General features: G+C 43.7%; 1 protein-coding gene across 3 annotated transcripts in view; it reads right to left on the bottom strand.

The window, feature by feature from the left end:
- The window catches only part of LOC118513433, a 197,676-nt gene that overhangs the window by 21,916 nt on the left and 154,749 nt on the right, over nucleotides 1-21,011 (bottom strand). For all 3 annotated transcript variants that reach the window (XM_036059164.1, XM_036059162.1, XM_036059163.1), the window contains 2 exons: nucleotides 17,534-17,743; nucleotides 3,340-3,734 (listed from right to left, as the gene is read on the bottom strand). In XM_036059164.1, the coding sequence (XP_035915057.1) occupies nucleotides 3,340-3,734; nucleotides 17,534-17,743 (605 nt within the window). The remainder of the gene's footprint in view (nucleotides 1-3,339; nucleotides 3,735-17,533; nucleotides 17,744-21,011) is intronic.

The raw sequence follows: 21,011 nt of genomic DNA, 5'->3' as shown, positions 1-21,011 counted from the left end.
CGGATGAAATTATGATTATATTAATATTAATTCAAATTTTTCAAATCTGGTAATACTTTTTCAAGTTCCTTATAGGTCCTATTACATTTTAAATGCTTTTTTCGAACAATTTAACTAGCTTGATATCGATTTTAGAAACGAAAGGAATGTGTAATTTAACGTAATTTTAATCGAGATCGCAGAACGTAACCGTTAATTTGACAAATATAATTTAATGTTATACTACCGTTTGTGTAGGTTTAAAAATTTAACGATTTAAACCCCGAATGCTTCTCCCAAAATATTCACAAACAGACAACAAACTCAACCACAGTGAAAAACTTACACTGATTGAATAATAAAATAATAACACACACACACACACACACTCAGCGTAGATTACTATTATTCCCCATTATCATCGTTCCAACTACAACCATGAGGGCGAGTTTTTCGATAACGCTCAAATGGTTATTGCAGCAATGAAATACCGTACCAGTATGGGCCACGGGTGATACGGGTACACCACTCCACTCCACGGCAGAGCCGACGATAAATAACGTCGTTTATTCAATTTTCTCCTTCGATTTGCATTGTGAACACACAATGCAGAGCCGAGAGCGGCGGATCTGGATTTTCCCGAGTTTTTTTTTATTATTATTTTGTCCGCTACTTAGATTCGCTTCTTGGAATCTGGAATCCTTATATGAGTGTGTGTGTGTACGTGCGCTCTTGTTTCTTTACTGCAAGCAGTTTACTCGAAGGACGATAATGACGATCAGGTTCAGGGCGAACGGGACGAACGAGATGGTTAAAAGGTATTTTTGTTTTATTTTGTTGATCTGTGGCAACCGAGGGTGGGAGGGATGGGAGGATACATCCCCCCCCCACCCACCGTTCCCGCTCACAAAAAAAACACACACGTGTGAAGGCCTACTAGCACGATTCCAGGGAAATCCGTTTGCTTATTGTTTCTTCGGTTTACCACTGGCAACCGAAGTGGGTATTTGGCTCACTCTTCTTAGCCGAGATGGCGCAGGCACGCGTGATGGAAAGCGAAGACGCAAAAGACAGCAAGCAAGTCTGTTTCGGTTTTGAGGTTCATAAATAAATAGATTCTTGTGCGTAGGAGAGAAATAACATCCTTGAACCGGGTCCCCCGAGCCAGAACCGAAATCGGACGAGATCGTCGAGAAGATCTGCTCGGGGTGGGCCTGAAGAAGAGGCAAGAGAAATGTGCGAGTGTGTGTGTGTATGGTATCGATATAATCATTCTAGTGAATCCACCACCAAGCTCTCTGGACGGTTTCGGAGTAAGAAAGAGTTCCTGAGCAAAAGAAAAATCTACCCAGAAGGTGTATATCCCTACGGTTCAGATCTGGTCTGTACCAGGCTCAACAAGTCAACCCTTGGGGATGGTAGCGACGAACGGCCGTACCCATCACACAGACACGCCGCACATATATACGCGGGTAGCCAAGGTTTTTTGGGGTCGGAAAGGCGAACTGGTCTGATGGAATGATTTCATCTTCCATCGTCGTTGCGCATCCTTGCTTTCACTGGAACGTTCGATTTTGCCTGTAATCAGATTATCGGAAAGGTTTCCTGTTCGTGTCATCTTTTCCTTCACCCGTCAGTTGACCTCAGGGGTAACACTTTTCCGGTTCCCTGTTCCCGGAGTTCGGAGTGGTCTAGGATGGTGGACCCGCGCACGGTCTGTTAACCAGCGGAATCCATCGTAGGCCATATGGAAAACAAATTTAATAAATTCTATTGAACCGACTGAAGCCGTCTGCCCGAGGGTAGGCTGAATCCGATACGGAGATGGATGAAAAAAGCACCCACTCACACACACACACACATTCAAACAAAAGTACCAAAGCAAACTTTGTCTCAGACGTATATAGCCTGGGAGGACTGGATAATATCCAGTCCGTCCCGGGATGATGTTCTTCGATTGTCCTTTGTTGACCTAGAGAGAGCGAGATAAGTGTTTGCCGAGGTGTGTAAGGAAAGGGGGGAAAAAAAATCCGGACCGGTGGGTCCGGATCGGTTGTTAGGTCCCCTTTTGCGTCCCAATGGACGGTTATTATCTGCTTAAAGAGTTAAACGTGTCCCTCCGAGGCCTCTGGCATCGATGAATGTTATTTGCATAGGAAACGCCCATCGGTACGATGCTCACGAACTTTAAAGGTTAAATTGTGCTGTTGTCCCCAGGAGGACGGAAAGTGTGCCTCGGGGAGGTTAAATTGGAACACGTTTTGGAGGAAAAGGTTACGATTAAATGAAATGATAGAGAGGTTAAAGACAAAGAAAGGACCAATGATATAAATAACTTAAAGTAGGTTATCAAATTTAGAAGTAAAGGTGCATGATATTTGCATAAATTTAGGGGCTCCGCGAGAAGTCATCTGCCGTTTCAATACAATTTAATTTAGAAATGCAAGTTGCATATCACACTGTACTAAAATCTCTCGGAATTCAACGTCAAAAGCCTTTTTTTAACGTTACTCAAGGATGTGTGTTTTTTTCCTATAGCCTATTATTCGGCAAGAAAAACTGTTTTTTGGAACGGATTTCCTAAAATCACACGCATACATAAAAAGGCAAAATTAAAAACAAAAAACAGCCTTCCCATACATCACAACTTGGACTGCAAAATCAGGTCAAAGCAAAGGCACAAAAAAGCAGACAGATTAAATCTGATTTGGATAAGTGCAGTGTGCCCTGCACATAACCTAGACATCTGGCCCTTTTACCTGGGACGCATTTGTTTTTCGCATGAAAATGTTACACATTAATGGAATGGGGTTTCGATTGAAATGGAAATCATTCAATCGGCAACGGAAGCAAAGTAAAAAGCGTCTGGTAAACTGAACCTTCGCTCCCTAAAGATGGTGTAATGATTTTACCGCTTTCGAAACTCGAGTGCTCGCTGGAGCACTGGCTGGATGAAAGGAACTGTGTGTTTTCCGACCTGTTCTGAGTACGAGGGGCGGGAGTGAAAAAGCAAAACGGTTCTAAAAATTGCTTCTCAACGTCTCAATCGAAAGGGAGCATGGAGAATATTGCAAAACGAACGAACGAACGATTGGACGAATCATAAGCTTACGGTTTGAAGCATCTGGGGAGATGGGTTTTTTTCTTCTGTGCTTCAAGAGTTGCTGTGCGAAAGCAAAAAGCATCAATCTCTAGGATACTAATGCAGCAAGCAGTGGTGCGATGTATCGAATTTCGAGACGCGTGCACTTGGCCGGGTTGTTATCGTAATCAAGGAACTCGTACAAATTCCTGCTAGCAGTTACAACACCATACCGGACCGGGGACAGTGGCTGATACCTAGCGGCGAGCTGTACTTACCTGCGCAGGATGGAAGTGTTGTGCTTGTCGTGCTTCCGGGCCAGATAGAGCAGCCGCTTGATGAGCGTGATGAAGAGCAGCACGAACAGCACCACAAACAGTGCCTCGATGACGACGAACAGCACGAAACCGAAGGAATCGGACGCATGCCACCAGTGTGCCGGCGACTCGACCATCACGTTGTACACGAGCGGTGTCGAGGTGGCACAGAGTATCGGCAGAAACCAGCTCAGCCCGATGCTGCCCGAGATGCCGGTGGCCAGGTTGGTGGCGGCAATCAGTTTGCGGCTCGGGCCGTGCAGTTCCGTCGTCACCAGGACGGTGATGGCGACCAGCGTCGAGGTGCTCAGTAGCAGAAACCCGGACAGCAGGGCCATCACCAGTGCGTACCATTCCTGGAACAAGGGAAGCCGAGGGAAAAAAAAAACATTGAGAACGGAGGTTTTGTAAAAAGCAAAAACATTGAGTCGTCTTTTGATTCTTCATGGTGGTGTCATGGTTTGTGGGAATCATTTCAATTCACCACACCAGCGTGTGTGTGTGTGTGTGTGTTGTTGTGCAGTTTGCGGAAAGAGCCTCAATTTTCTTTTCCCGGTAAAGGAACAAGCGTTCCATTTTGAAGCTGACAGCTTGGGGTGGTTGGTCAAGTTATTAGAACATTTCTACTGCATCAGACCCGAGGAACTCCCTGGAAGAGACTCCCGGAGTGTAGTGAGATGTATCACAAGGCGTAGAATTCAAAATGCGACGCTATTTGTCCCAATTAGTCGGGATCTTAATATCCGGGCATGGACACAGAACGTCAATAGCTGCGTGTCTCCATGCCCCCGAGCGTCCGGATGGCAGTACGTCAAATTAGCAGTTCATACATGACTCCGGTAGTGCTCAATTAATTTCTTCGTGATAAATGAACTCACCGAACCACACGCCGCTAGAGACTGGGCTCGTCTTGTGGGTCGGTGCAGCCATCGGGCAATTGATGGACATCGTAAGCATCTTCCCGTTGTGGTTTCCCCGTTATAGCTCCAAAGCGGAGGGATTATAAATCCAGAATGCTCAGCAAGCGTAGCGGATGCATTTCCAATCGGCTGGTTGTGTGTCTCCGAAGAGAAATGTCTCAGAACTGACTGCTTCTGATGCTGGAGAGCTTGGTGATGATAGCAACTTAGTGTCGGCCATAAATCAAGCAAACGTATTTCTGCGGTTAAAATAAGATTCCAGTGAATATGATTGTATTTTCCCGCTACACGACAACGTTTGATGTCACTTGCGTGTACTTCAGCGTGCAATGGATGGGAAAAACGTTTTAAATGATTTATTTTAATATTTCAGGAAGAGGATAGAGAAAAAAAAATCACCGACATTTGATGCTTTTGCGAGTTCTGAATGTTGAGACACGTTCGTTCGAGAAAGCTTTCGATAATTTCTTGGAACACTGTGAACGAAACTTTGACCCGTAAGGTTCGAGTGTTGTTTCTACCAGGCCCTTTTGCACTGCCGTAACCGTACGCCCTTGGGGCGTTACTTTGAAGCGGTCGGGCTCCTGGAATTGGTTATCAATCAAGTGAAAATGAAATTTATTGGCCTGTTCGTACGTACTAACGGGGACGTTGAACCGGCACTACCGCAATCGCCTGAAAAGCCCTTCCCATCAAACAGGTCCACCTGTCCCGACCGTTCCATTTGGTGAAACGCAAATGCTGGTGTGCGGTTCAGTTGGCCGGTATCGTACGTGCATGGTCCATGGGAGGGTTCCGGCTCGCCGAGAGCTGTGTCGATGTGTCGGCACGAGGAAGTGATTTGAAAAATGGGAAAACTTTTCCCTGTAGGGATTTTTTTTTCCACTGTGTGTGAAGGGTTCTGGTAATGTTTTATGACACAAATTGAGTGAAAATAGGGGGAAAAAAATGTCGGTAAAACAAGTGGTACATTGCAACGTTGAGGGATGGCAGGATCGATTGACAGGACTCGAATTACCCATCTCGGCATTAGACAGTGGACCGGGTGTAAAATTAACATATAAATTGGGCAATTTAATTGAGTGATAATGGACACAGCTATTTTGTTGCCTTAAAAACACGGGTGACAAGCGGGCTTACCATTATTCATAAATTGCCAAATGATACAGTCATGGGTCCGGTAAGTCACGCACTTGAAATGGAGTGTTTTATGTGACAAGAAACAATGTTTTTTTTCTTCTACAGGCTTCCAGGAGAATTTTCCAGATCGAAATATTCTTTTTACCTTCAAGCCGAGGTCACAATCGTCATAGATGCAAGGGAAGATAAAACCCCCCATACAGATACAGCGCGGCAGCAGCATAAAACCTGGGAACACATTTGGTTCACTTTTCCGAAATTCATAAGCAATATTTGTCAGCTGGTGCATGTCCTCGGGGCCGCTTTTTTGTCTCGATTCCCTTCTATGTGCTTTAGATTCGAAGCATAAAAATGCTTCACTCAAAAAGCGTTGCACAAAAGCAGACGCTACAGTGCAACAGCTCGGGCAATTGCAAGGGATCATCCGAATATGAAGATGATGATAACGATGAGATGAGATGTCACAAGCTGGAATGTTGTTGCAAGGAGTTGCAGGGTTGGTGTGGGTCAAAAAGACCAAGACCGACCAAAATCCAAAAAAATGCTGCTTTTCTTGTATTCTGTGCTTTTCTTAGCATTCCTTACTATAAGCTGACAGCAAGGTGACGTGTGTGCAGGAAGCACGTTTCGTTTTCTAGCGTCAAGAGAAAAAAAAGCCTTGAAAAATGGAAAGGCAGAACAACAATCGTTCAAAAACTACAAATGATGCATTGGGCGGAAGGGAATAAATCGAAACGGAAATGAAAACAAGCTGCAACTGCACGGAAAAGCACGAAAACGTGCTTTGCGTGCCTTTTCCAGTTCGTGCTGGTATAAGCGGCAGCACAGTAAATGGTGATTTTGTCATATGCTTGCCAACACCAATGATGGTGAGTTGGGGCGGAAAAAAATAAACGCCATGACGAACTGCACAAATAAAAACGAAAGAAAAACTAGTCATACTTATTGAGAAGAGCTTAAACATGCTTGAGGAATGGAGGGACATTGCAGGAAAAATAAACAGCATTTGCAAGAGTAGAGTAGATGGGACAGTTTTCCTGTAGAAAATTCCTTTATGTTAAAGAACATTTAACGTACCTATTAAAATATTACTCATTGGCCTGGATGTGCCTTTAATAGCTTCCATGACCTGGACGGAGGTCTGCTATCTTTCAATGGTTTTGCGAGTATCTCCAGCGATCGGTCTAGGACTTATAAAAGTTGACTTTTTTTTGTGTTATATAGACCTAGGACTCAAGTCGTCACTTCAAAAAAGCTAACAAAAAATGGCATATTAATATTTATATTGTGCAGTTTGTAGACGACCATCGGGACTTCACAAATGGTAATGTAAAAATAGTTTCAAGATTTTCTAGTAAGGAATATTCAATAAAGCATTCTTTGGTATTTAACATTCAGCTTGAAGTCCATTCACAGAGGTTTCTGGGCAGATTTATTAGCTTGAATTCTTAAAGCCCTTAGGGCAAGCACAGAGCATTAAAGTGAAAAAGAGCTTGCTAGTGTTGGGAAGCTTAAAGCGATTATGCTATAAATGAATAGAGATCTTGGAAATCTGTTAAGAAGCAAAAGCTCAACTGGAGGTCAATACCAAGAGAGTGGAGGACAACATTGATGGTTCCATTACTTATAACCATCACTCAGATATGCATCTTATTTGAAAGCTTCAACATTCCTTTAGGTCTGCTCAGAGTTTAACATACTCAAGATGAGCCCTTGATCCAAGAATGTGCAATCCCTTGAACCAAAGAAAATCGGTATGCCATTACAATAATATGCCAAATATCCTCAGCATTAAGATACAATCATTTCGTTCTCAGGTCGTTAAATCATAGTACATTTTAGTGTTGTATGGGTGTCCGTTTTCTATCTTCTTCTTTCTTAGCTTATTAGACTTATAGTTGGATAGTCACTTTGGGGGAACGACTCAGACGATATTTGAACCGCGGTCCTGCCGTGTGCTGACAAGCTTCTACCACCGAGCCGACGTTACTAAGGACCTCGGCCCCAGGCCCTTATCTATAGCGATCTTACATTTTTGTTAAGAAAACTGCGCTGATACTGTCTAAAATCTAAAAATTCTCAAATCCAAATATTCCTTGGAACACCCTGAATTGCAATTTTTGTCTTTACCTCGCCCTTTTTTTAGAATCTCCACCTTGTGTCCTGCTAGCTTTGCAAATCAAGTCTTAGACGGTTTGATTATTCGCCAGAAAGTGCAGTCCAAACAATTGTCTGACGATGATGCTCAGGCAAATGAAGAGACTGAGCCAACCGATGCAACACTGCTGGTAAGCAAATGATCCACATACAAAGTTCATCCACCATTTGCCATTGTTTAGTTTCATCGTCCCCAAAAGCAAAAAGGCACGATCCACATCTTTCACTCGGTAACAATGGTTCGGTGGCAACATCTGGCAGTGCCGGTACATCCGCTTAGCCTTATTGTGATGCAAGTGGTTTCCTTATTTGCCTTACCATTCAACCAATGCACACACCGAACCGGATCGTTGGATCCTTGCAAGAAACAATGATACAGTGGTGAGATGCTCTAGCAGTGCATCTCTGTTGGTGGATAATAAATTAAGTGGAATTTATTGAAGGAATGAATGGGAGCAAACTAGCTGCCGAGCTGTCTCAGCTGTGGCAAAGGCACCGGTGAGTAATACGCTGCAGAGGAAGAAATTGACGATTGGTTTATGATGCATGTGCATGTGGTGCAGTGCGCCGACCTTATTGTAAAGCCGTTACGAGATGCACAGGAAGATTTGCGGCCAGTGGCTTAGTGAATGGCCAAGTACGTAGTTTTGTAATAATATCGAGCAGGAGTAGAAGATTTATGTGTCATCCATGCAATAAAATTCGAGATATGTTAATAATGGTTTTGCGAAGAAAGTTTCCAATTAGATCTTATGACTGGATAAGATTAATATTTACATTATTATTGTAAGCCACATAAGAAAATTACTCCTTATGAAAATAGCCCTGGTTTCAAAGCTAGTTAAATCATATAGACTTCGATTTACACAGCATAGAATTTTAGTTTTAAAAAGCTCTACACGTTGTCGCGAATCATTTCCACGCGAATGAGCGAGTTCAACATTATGACACATGAATCGTTAATCAATCCACAAACAAACCCCGCTCCATTCAGAGCACCGGGCATCATTAATTTTCATTCACAGCACAAACGACAGGTCCTCAGGAGGTGCAAGCGTGCATTTGGTCCGAAAATTCCAACGGTCCAATATTAAATTTTCATCGAAGTCAATTTAGTGTGCCAGAAGCAGGGAACAGGTTTCCCCCACGGACAACGGTTTACTTCCTTCAGTTCGGCAGTCGTTGCACGCTCGACTTAGCATGTCAACGACACATGCACTCACACACAGAGCGAACGATCGATTTATTGACTGCAGCGGCACTTGAACCGTGACTTCAAGCGAAACGTAAGTAATTGACTTTCAATCACATTTATGCAAACCACGCGCCAGCGCAACCCCCTTAAACGGATACGGCGAGGTACGCTGATGAGCTTGCACAACAGCAGATCCACTGACACACACACACTCGTGAAGGCTTTAATTTATTTAACCCATTCCCATTCTTGGTGAGCTTCTTCGGTGGGAAGATAACTCGCAGCACGGTGTCCATCATCGCTTCAGGTTGTTTTGGGGTGCACTATCTGTAGACAGTTAGTATCAGAGCTGCCTCCCGTTCGGTTCGGGTGACATATTTAATAAGGTTAATTACCCGTATGAGCGACAGTCTGACCGTGTGTTGACCGGTGTCGTAGGCGCATCCGTTTGCCCAAAGTCGTAGCTCGCATGCCCAAAGATTCAGGACAAGATAGTGCCGGAACCGGAGGACACAGAGCCATAACCACAGGGTGGGTGGTTAGGTGCTTTTTGATGATGGCTTTATCACTAAACACAGGATCTTGACAGCTGTATTGCGGTGATTAAGACGTCATGGTGCGCCGGACGGAGGACCGGAGAAGATGGCACGGTCAAACTGTCAAACAGCACACTAATTTCCAGTAGCTTTTTGGGATTATCCATTTCCGTGCCGGTCGGTAATTGATAGGTTTATGATTGAAAAGTTCCTTTCTTGCGGGAGATGTGTCTTTGTGTGTGGGATGCAGAAGTGAATGCTTTTGGGAAAATGCTTATTTAGGGATTGGTTACTCAAAGAATACGAGTGGGCGAAAGTTCAAATGTGGGCGAATCAGGGGGAATATAATTTTGCTTTCTATTTTGCTATTGACGATTTCGATTACTGAGAGTAATTACTTCTTTTATTTTTGGGTTTTGTCCATGTAAGATCTCGTTTCCATTTTATTTAGGAGCTTGTTTTAACCTGTAGATTGCTCACGAAAACTCTAGTTTATCTAAATAAAGGTAAGTTCAATTACAGGTTTGTATAACTACGATTTAAAGCATTAATTAGGCTAAAATATCTTGGCCAATGCCATGTATTAACACCTAAACAAATGGCTCTTTGAAACTCTTAGAGATGCTACGTTAGTGAGCATGTGCGTTTGATACGTAGCGTCTGAAAGTATGCAATTCGTCCTTGACATTTCAACCACGAGAAGTCACGGCCTACTATTGCTGAGGATCTGTGACTTGATTTTACTCGTAGCAAGGTAGTCAGTCCTACTTTTGGAGATAGGGACAATTGTAGTTGTTTATTGCGAGGACATCCGGGATAAGGTTGGCGCCTTTTCGTTTCGGAGAAGGATCTGTGCCCCAACTAAAGTGACATGAGCTGCTTGATACAAGATGCTTGAAAAATAAACCAAATAAGAATTTTCGAGCACTTATTTATTTATAATTCCAGTATTACGGCATGACGCCGTATTGTCAATTTTCGAGTACTTACAAGCATCCAATGTTTGGTAATTTACTCGAATAAAAACTAATTTTTTGGCGCTGGTCAGTTTAGCCGTCAGTTTGTATGGATTTCAGCTGCAAGAGGTCCAAACCCAAACGGCTTAGGTCATCATAGACTCCAGCATGGTTTTCTCGATATCGGGATACACTTTATTGGATGACGTTGAAATTCGTATTGCATACTTGCAGGCTTAAGGTATCGAGATGAAAAATTAAACTAGAATCAATACATCAAGATTTATTTAAATGGAGAAAGAGTGTTAAATACCAATTCATGGCAGAATAAAAAATATTCATTCATCATTTATTCATTGAAGCTGACCAATAAACAATAAACGGGAATGACACAAAAAATAGGAACAGCGATGGCAAAGTTAGACAACACTAACAAGGACAGTCATGAGGACGTTCCATATCACTGCAAATAATTTCAATTAAACTACCTGAAATATGCAATCGACTAGCCCGTTTCATTGGCCACCCTGGTAGGAAAGTGGCCAAACTGCATCCGTAGGCGTGTATCACCCGGTTTGGAGGTGTGCGTGCAACAGGCTTAAATGCCATCTCACCGTGGTTGAACAACGGCATAAATTATGCCCGTGCGTTATTTATTTATGAATGCGTGAAACATCATCCGTTATCCGTCCTTGCCCTCTCGATCCCATTTTCCCTAAAAGGGGGAAAAATTGTCCCCTTTTTGGTAGGCATCGTTCGATAAAACACGGTTCTTTGCCTTTTTGCATTCCCGTACCCATTTGACAGTAAGCATGCGTTCGTTTGCGTTACCGTGCAATGGCCGATGGTCACGGGTGTGTTGTGAAACGTGAGCGTGTGTGTGTGAGTCTGTTTTTCGTGCGTGGGGAAAATAACGCGTGCAGAGATGGATGGTTTTCTGCTGATCTGCGAATAATCTCGTCCAGCTTTATGTCCACTCTGGCTATGAGAGTACGCCTAGGGTGGGAACTGTGGGGGAGGGAACTGAAAACGAGACACTTGGGATGGAAAACTGCGCACTGTAACGGTTTTGCGTGCCGGGCTTTTTGCTAGTTATCTAACGTCGCCGGATAACTCGATATGGCACGGATTTTCTGCAGGCACGAACATTTCGAGACTTGTGGCGTGGTTCAGGTTGCTTCCTCGCTCTCTCTGTATCTCTTACAAGCCTTACCTTTGCACCGGTTACGCTGGACTCGCTTGTAAATGTGTGCGCCTTTTTATGATTATTTTGCCTGCACTGGAAAGTGCACGGCGTGCATATTTGCCGGGTCGGAAACGGATCGGTTCGTTTTAAAATCGATCGAACGATTCCGCCCTGACCGTTGGCTGCGGTGAGATAATGCGTCGGTGATGCATGTGCGAAATGTTATGAGCATTTCCGACGCATTCCAGTGCAGCGAAGTGGAACGCGTTCCAATGACCGTGGATGGTCATCATTACAGCGCTAGGCAGCAGCAGTGTTTTCATTATGCTCGCTCCCCATTATCGTTCAACGGGGTGAATTCGTGCGAGTGAATGAAAAATGGAGTAAAAGGTGCGCGTTCGGAGGGTAGTACGTGTGTTCACGCAATTAATTGCACTTCATGTTAATGACGATGCTCAATCGATTCATGTTTTTTTGTTGCGAGAATTCATAACGGCGGTCGTTATGAGTTTGATTTTTTTATTGTATTAATTCTGATTAATTGATATTTTGATTTTTACAATACAAATAAAAAAACTGAATTATTTTAATTTAAAAAAAAGTTGATTATACAAATCAAACAATTTTAACAAGTTTTAGTAATGTATTGTAAAAAAATGGCTATGCTATTAGTAATTTACTGGATTAGAGAAAACCATGAAGACTTTCCTCGATTGTTATACCGTCGTTGCGGTTGAACGCGGATTTAGGTCATTCGCTGGTTATCGCATTAAAATCTCGAAATAAATGCACAGCTGATTTATTTTAAAACGTAGCCCCGTTTCTATTTGGGCCCTCACTTAACAAAATTGCACTGCAAAACCAGGTGCACCGCAACCATCCGGCTGGCAAGTGCAGTTCGGGCAACTTGTTGACTTTTGAACGCGTTCATTCAAGGAAAATTGTGCTTGCTTTGGTGTGACGTGATCCGAACTGCATGAGTTCGCAATTTATGGCAATTCAATGGAACTGTGTGTGTGTGAGTGAGTGTGTGTTCGTGCTCTTTGCACACCCGGTGCATTTAGCGAAAACGATGCATTATCCTTCCGGTAGTGACAAATGTCACGGAGATCCTTGACACGGTAGTCCCGTACGCTAGACACTCGGAGCGTGCCGAGTGTGGAGGTGTGAACGCATTCATTTCCGAGCGATTATGGATGTTTTAGCAGCGTCAGGGTCGTCGGGGGTTTTTCCAGGAGAAACTGGTGGAAAATGGTGGATGACTTTGCGAGTTAGTTGTAGTATGCTTCACTGCACCGGGGAAATGTTCCACACGGATTGCATTGTGCGGGAGGTTATTTCTACTGTTTCTAATCGAGCGAAAGGACCAACCGTAGCTGTAATCTAGCTTTAATTATCTACGGTGGACGGACTTGTGTCAGCTGTAAGTGAATAGGGAAGGGATTAGTAGTGCCGTAAGTGTGAAGCGTGAGAAATTGTTTTAAATAGATTGCATTAGACTGTGTTATTCGGCGGTGGTGGTTGTTATGAAGAATATGTTGTAGCAGAAGGGTATTTTATAGAAATTAAAATTAAACAACAACAAGGATATGTTTAGCGACGTTAAATCCATTATTTAAGGCACAATTGAAACCAATTTACTTTAACATGCGTTGCGGTCCACATCGATGGAGACGCCTGGTACTTTTCAGCCTTACGAATATAAACGCTTAAAATTCCCACGCAGTTGAATGCTTTGATTGCGGTAGCAATTAAAAACTCATACAAATGACAGAATGTGTCCACAAGCATTCCACCACCAATATTGATAGCAAACGGAGCGTAACGTTAAATGAAGAGAGACGACTCTCGACCGCACCGGAACACAACACCGGCTGGCTGACTGGTTCATGCACCCAGCTCAGTATCACCCTCGCCCGTGTCAATATCTTTGACATTCGGCTTGTGGGTGATTTCGGTTCACATTATGGGGAAAATTTTGCGCTCCGGAGCCGCAAAGGTTGAATGATCGTTCGAGGTCATTCACGTTAAAGAGTTTCTGCTCGATTTGCTGTCACGGTCGGGCTGGCGTGGATAATCACGGTCAGTCTGTCAGGCCGTGTGCCTTCTTCTCACTATATGTGTGGAAGATTGTCAGCGAAAGGGAGAGTGATAGCAGTACGAAAAAACCATGGAAGAAAACAACACAGACCGTTAAGATCCGCAATGGGCCGGATTCGATGGTGGTTCATTTTTTAAAGTGAAAACTTCGAAAGTCTAATTGAATTACGGAATTTCTTGGATGCTGACAGTGGAAAAGTTTTCCATCCCGGTTTGATTCAATTTGGGCTACACGACCATGGGTGCGTCCGTTGCGGTCTGGGAGAAATTAATCGACAAAGAGTAGACGGGTAGAGGTGATTGATCCAGGAAGGGTGTTTTAAATGGTAACAAAAGCTTTAAAGGTAATAAAGGGTAAGCTTTAAGCTTAAAGTCTATATTAGTGGCGGAAGAATGGAGGTTTAAAATTGCAAAGATTTTTATTTTCAAATGAACAGGTTAGGTTCAATAAACTAATGATAAAGCCAGACACACGAAATGCGCTATATATTGTACACTGATATACCCGGTAGGATGCTGCCGGAAGATACCAATGCACCCGCCATTTTTGAGCGACGTGTGTTAAGGACTTTCTTTGGCTGTGTAGACGAAAATGAACCTTTAGTTAGCTTAGCTGTTTAGCGGAGCAAATATCCTGAAGGTGCCCATAGCCAGAAGGATACACAGGCTGGAAGACACAGAAAGCCAGAAACGGCAGGCCGAGACCTTTCGAGGTTGTTAGTGCCAAAGATAAAGAACAACTGATTTTCATGTGGGATAAATGAGCACCTTAAGCTCTGCTTGTTTTTGATCTCTTCACTGGGCTTATCTGCTTACTTTATAGTAATTCTATCTAATTTTTTATTTGTGAAGAACGGTTTCATTTCCTTCATATTTCATCGCTTTAATTTATAGAATTAAGCTTAATATTGTAAGAGCACCAATTGCGTATGGAACCAAAAAATCTCAATTACAAAATTACATTATCCTGTCGAAAAGACCTTTCTAATTTGTGACCTAATGAAAGGTGAAGTATGTCCTCTGCATTTTCCCACATCCCAAACCTGTAGCATCAATCTCAACGGGATGTTGAAGAGTGTTTCCTCTCAGACAGGAACAAGAAAGGAAATCCCACTCAAAGCACTCCGACACTTTGACAGTAAAATTGCTACAGACCGTGTACATTGTCTCACTTTGTCCCGTTTGGCTCACGGTTCCGTTTGCCCGCAAGACGCACAGCAACACCTTCTTGAATGAATGGCCACTTGAAAAGACGCTCGCATCCATTCGCAGAGTAACTGCTTGAAAAAGGCTCGCCACAACAAGAACAAAACGGCCCCGGCTGTACTACTTGTGCACTCAGTAGCCGAGATTCTCCTGGGCTCTGGACAAGTGTGCTTTGCCCGGTGGGCAGGTATGGGGCCGAGGATTGCTCCGATGATAAGTGAATTGTTTCGCTTAATTGATTGTAATTTGCTGAAGCAGACGTACAATCGCTCCACTCAAGCCTGGGAAGAGGGTTCTGATAGTGCACTCGAGACCAGTGTTTTACTCGAACGATAAAGAGCCGGGAAAAAAGTGTTTCTCGGAAAGCAGGTCATTAAACGGTGCGCTGACACAGTCTCAACACGGAACCACCAGCAAACATGTTTATTAACGAGGCTAAACGGAACTAGCTAAACATCGTCAGCTCTGCCACGGCCAGGAGCCCAACACCCCCCCCATTATCCAGAGGGTAAGGAAAACAGCTGTCAAACTAATTCCGAGCATGAAATAATGCATGCGCGCTGCTGCAGATGCAGTTTCGTTTTTGTCGTCCAGCCTGCGCGCGGCAACATGCGGGGCGGCGAATCGAGCACATGAGCAATGGCACTTCAGCAGCACACGCCGTCGAAGTTTAGTCTTCGGGAGGCAATCCGATCCCGTGCCGGTGCTGCATTTTGCACATGTGCGACAGATAGACGGAGAGGCCTCGTTGCGGTGCAATAACGACGATAACAAAGTTTCTCGTTATTTATAAGCATTTCATTAAACGCCAGCGGTGGTGAGCTTGGGGACCGTTTATGAGAAAGTCCAACCAGATCAGTGCATGTTGCGAGGGATCAAAGTTGCGTGGTGGGGTGGACAAGCGGAACTGCAAGGCAACTGCAGGCACGTTTGCTACGCTGGCAGAGGCAATGGATGAGGCAAGCATCAATTGCACCATCAGCACACGAGAACTCCGACACGCAAACGCTTCAAACCCGGCAAGAAACCAGCGTCCATGGGAGTGTGGAGTGGAGAACGTTTATAGGAAGGAAAATTTGCTGAAACGAAATGTAATCATCAGCCAGAGGAGCTTAAGCTTCGGGGTGGGAATCGAACGTAGATGACAGCCTGAAACCGCTCCCTACGGAACGCAATGCGATGCGTTACATTTATTTGAAGAGAGTTAAATAAATTGCAGATGCGTTTGCAAAGGATTTCGATCATCATGTTTGTTCTGGTGCGTTATGGAAAATCTGTTGACATATAACTTTCCCGGGCATGCTGGTAAAGAAGGTTTATGATAGTGCTGATGGGTTAGACATGGTGTTGCTGGAAGATAACGAAAGTTTAAAATGTGAAAGCTGCGACTCCAGTTTGTAACCGGTTTTGCAGGAGGAGTACCTTTCCATAAAATGATCGACATCAAGTAAAAACTTTGTGTTTGAGGTATCTTTTGGAGGTGTTGATGCCATTAAAACTTGTTGAATCATAATTGAAAACATACCTTGATAGTAACACACAAATTTTTGGATATCTTGGAATTATAGGTGGTAGAAGATTTTAAAACTCAAAGTTTAATTTGATTTGATAAAATTTTCTCAATCATCAACTGAACGAGCTTTTCTTGGGTATGACCAACTCATTCACTTCAGTGTATTTATCCTTGAGCTTAGCTCTTGACATCACACTGCAACTTACGGGTTAAGTGCTCTTTGTTGAACACCATATATCGGAGAATGTTGATTGTGTTATATCCATGTCAAGGGGCAGATCAGTGATTGCTGTTGATTAAAGGTCTAAGAGCATTAAGAGGGAGCAATGAAACTTGTACACTGGGTATCATATCCAAGTGTCTTGCGAGAACATCACATCTATGTGTCATGAAAATCTCAGTACATATTAACAGTTGTAGACCGCCCGTACGTAGGGTTGTCTACTTTACGACGGGTAAAATTAAGTCAGAGAAATTTCTCAAGGCTTAACGGGCTGTGTTGTCCGGTGTCATTCACATGACATGATCGGCCCACCTGAGCCATGCGAGTCTAATTCGCTGCACGATGGATCACCGTTCTAATCCTAGAGCTCGTCTATGTTTTTGGCACATCCACTGTTCTCCAACACATACAGGGCCAAAAATCCTTCTGAGCGTCCTCGTCCCAAACACAGTTAAGATGGTGTCGTTAGTTTTGGACAGAGTCCATGCTTCAGTGGTGAGTACTGAGACTTTAACCACGACGAGTGCTTTGAGTGGCGAAGATGCCTCAGACAGTAATATGGCCAGAAATACCGATATTGCCGGTATTCTAGTATCTAGCGGTTTTAAACAGCAGACAATACGTACTTATATGTTAAAGTGTGTATCTAATTTGTCGCCACATCATGTCTGATTTAAAATACCTACCACCGTCACTTGAATCCGCGAAACGCATCAGCCATAGTTCCGTGGATTAGTATAATTTTGGAACATTGCTAGTACACTCAGCAATACTGTTAGTCACACAATGCCGTTACATTCCACACCGTACTGTCTTCGCAGCAGTAAACCAGCTCGTTCCAAGTGAAATGAAAACGACAACTTTCGGTGTGGACCGAATTTACAATTTAATTGCGTGTACACTCCCTAAGGATTCGTTCTAGCAGCGATAAAAAGAAACACACTCTTACGAGAATTGCTCGAAACGTATCATGACGATGGGAACAACGAAACAGAAACACACACTCTGCACAGTGCTACTTACCGGCGGGAACAGCTGCAGCAGGCCGAGAATGAATATTGCCATCGCCATCGAGGTGGCGGAGCAGAATTGCATTTTTAAAAAGGTCACACAGCACCGCCGCTGATACAGGATCGGCAGCATGATGGCGAAGGCGATGCACGACTGCAGGAAGCAACATCCACAGCTGATCACTACCAGTATCGGTCGGGCCGTTGTCTTCGGTACCGTGGGCTAGAAAATAGAGCGTGCAGAACAGCAAAACAGAAATGAATGTCAAATGGGAAAACCAGTTGCCAGTGTGGATGGGAAGACGAAGGATTGGAGCGGGGGGTTTGCAGGAAATGAGTTCTTTTGCGTGGAGCGATGCGAGTGCGTCCGGCCTGAGCATAACGATCGAACATTCGTGGAGTAAAAGTTTTCCGGCAAAATCAACTGTTTTTTTTTGTGTACCGTGTGTTTGTTTAGAATTTTGTTTCACATATTCACACAGAGACTGACTATAGTAGTGTATACTCCCTCAGCGGGGAGTATGGCGAAAATTACATCGGCATTTTTGTGTGTGTGTGTGTGGCTGTGAATGTACTGTTTCACGTATCTCGTTTTAACGCAATTCCTAGAAGTTTCGAAATAGCCTCACACCTCGTTAAATGGGTTTGGAGAAGGATATGGTAAAAAAAAGTTTTTTTATAGTTCATGGAAGGAATGTTGTGTGGTATTTAGAAGGATACAAGGATCGACCAGGAATGTGGCCCCAGCACGAACAATGTGCCAGACAATTTCAACGTGCGGTTGGAATGGTTGGTGGTTTAGATCATGTGTGTAAAAATTTACATTATTTGGGAACTCGAATTGTACAAAAGGAAAAAAAGGATTGTCGGTGTATAAAGCTCATGATGAAGTGATAAAAATAGTCTAGAATGTGTGTTTTGAGCGAGCCTTTAGGATATTTTGCTTATTTCACATTAATTCTAAACGACTAAAAGTATGCAATTGCTATATATTTGAAAAGGTCGATAATCAAGCTGCCATAGAATACTATATTGCATACCCTTAGCCGTTTTACCGGAGAAAAACCACCCAATCGAAAGCCTTTCAAGTGGAGTAAAATACTGACCATTTTTCTCTCAAATTGCCTCTCAACAGCACAGTTCTTATACAAAACCTTAGCTAATAAAATATACTACAGGCGAAAGGGAACGCCATCAATTAATTTTGATGTGCACAAGCATCATCGAAATGATTGTACCGTATCCGTCGTAACGTTTTAAAATTCCTTTCCTTCGATCCACAACCAGCATCGAATTATACGTTAAATTGGCTTAGCGAGAGAGACAGAGAGCGAGATGGGGATAGTAATTTGGAAGCAATTAAAAATTCACTAAACGTTCCAGTGGTGGTGCAGCACTCGAAGTCGACTCTTCCTTGTGTCTTCCTACCTGCCCGGATGGAAGAAACCCGGTTGGATCAGGTTTATTGGCGCTTGATTGAGTGTTATTAATTTCGTACACCGGAGCTGAAGATGATGCCACACCATGATCAACACGAAAATACCGAAACGACGAGAAGAAAAGGGTGCAAATTTGTATCGAACGTGTATACACACTGTCCCATGTCCCTGTGTATTTGCGGCAAGAGATGAAAGGAAGGACAAAGAGTGGGAACCGAAAGGTTGGATTTTTTTTACAAGACGGCTAGCAGGTTGAGGGAAATTCAATTCAGAGAAACTTTTTCGGTGATTAATAGGGAATTCATTAAGCTTACGGTTCGTAGTTTAGGCAAGCATATTGCTGCTGCTGCTGCCTTTAATGAGCATGAGCCTCCCTACAACAATATTCAGGAAGGCGCTTAGCAGAAGGTAATTAAGACACTTTAAACGATCAGTTAAAGCAGTTTCCTATGGAGACCACCAAGGGAACATGTTGTCGCAGTCAGCGATAATAATATTCATGCGACGCACACAAGCAAACCTGCGCGAACAGGGGGGCAAACGATCTGAAAGATTGTTTATGCACACGAGCGTACTTTTGCATTAAAACTTTTCTACTTTCCCGAATTCCCAACGGCCATTTAAAGTTATCGATATTTTTTTCTGTCCCATCCCATGGTGCCGGACACAATGGAAGCGCTGGGGGGGCATCCGCAAACCATAACCTTATCATTTTATTTAACGTAAAAACCAACATAAAAATGGAAATAAACACCAATTCTGTGCCAGCATGCCGGACTGTGACGATTGTTACTGTGTACGGGTGAGTCGGTCCTTGGTGTGGCCAGACCAGGATGGATTGAATGAATTGGATTAGATTGTGCAGTGTCGGGTGGGGGATTGCGGTGTGAGCAAACAGAGACGGTAAGACGTTAAAAATCAACCCCCCCCCCCCCCCAGGCACTCGTTGTGCAAATCTGCGACATTCAATAAGAAACCAGTCGTATCGAAAATTTTATAGCTTGCAACATAAATTCCTCAAGCCGGAATTTTCCTCACGGGGAAAGCGGAATTCCTCACGGGGAAAGCGGAACGGGCTACCGGATGCGTGCGTCAAGGATGCTGCCAATCGTAAAAAGGAATTTGTTGAACGAAAGAGGAAAGAGAGGCAATAGAAGAAGTAGAAAAAAATACGAATCCAGCAAATCCGGTCACATTCTCTGCTATCGGTCGCTATCGACAAGTGTCGCTGAGTCGCTGTGTTGACGTTTGGCTGCTAGCTACGTAGTTGCTGCCCACTGAAGGTTGACACCGAAGTGGGAACAGATGGTGGGGGGAAGGAGGAGCAGGGAGCAGAACATTAAAAACTTTGTAACATCGTCGCCGACGTGACGTGATGGAGCTGTGGTGACAAAGAACGCAGGACCGCTGTGGTGAATATGCGCCAATCCGAAACTAATGCCACTCTCGATGGTGGCTTGTGCCGAAGCACGGTCGGTGGTGGTGAGATGTGGCATGTGAAAAGTCGTCGATGGCAATGGCCATTCAAGAAACCCCTCGAATGGTTATTGTGGCTGATGGTAGGGGTTGGAGCTAGCGGACGATGGATCGGGTAGAATAAATTTATGATTTTAAATGTTGCCAAGCAGCGTCTGATCCAAACCAGGCGACGAATAAAAACTGTTCTTTGCTTAAGAATCTCATATTGATGTCAGAAAAGCATCACATAACGCCTTTTTTTTCACTCCGTTTTGTTTTGCCTTATCCTTCAACGTCTAAGAAGAAGAGAAAGAGCGAAAGACATATTGTTTTATTCCCTCGCAAGAAAAAAGTGTATATGTTGCAGCTTTTCCTTAATGTATCATCGCTTGAGCCGGAAAAAAGGGGTATGTTCCCACCGCACAGTGTCGGGGAATCAAAAAAGCCGGCAGCTTTTGCCAGCGGAATCATCATCGTTTCAGTGTTTTATGTTGATGGTCATCAACGATCGTGGTTGCTTCCGGTTGTAGCTCCCGTTTTCGCGGTGGCTCCACATATTTCGTCTGCCATTGGTGTCTTTTTCTAACACTTTCT

This window comes from Anopheles stephensi, chromosome 3 (genome assembly GCF_013141755.1).
Source record: "Anopheles stephensi strain Indian chromosome 3, UCI_ANSTEP_V1.0, whole genome shotgun sequence".
In the NCBI taxonomy this organism is placed as follows: Eukaryota; Metazoa; Arthropoda; class Insecta; order Diptera; family Culicidae; genus Anopheles; species Anopheles stephensi.
The sequence above is the reverse complement of the archived record's forward strand: the minus strand, read 5'-3'. Positions and strand labels throughout refer to the sequence as shown.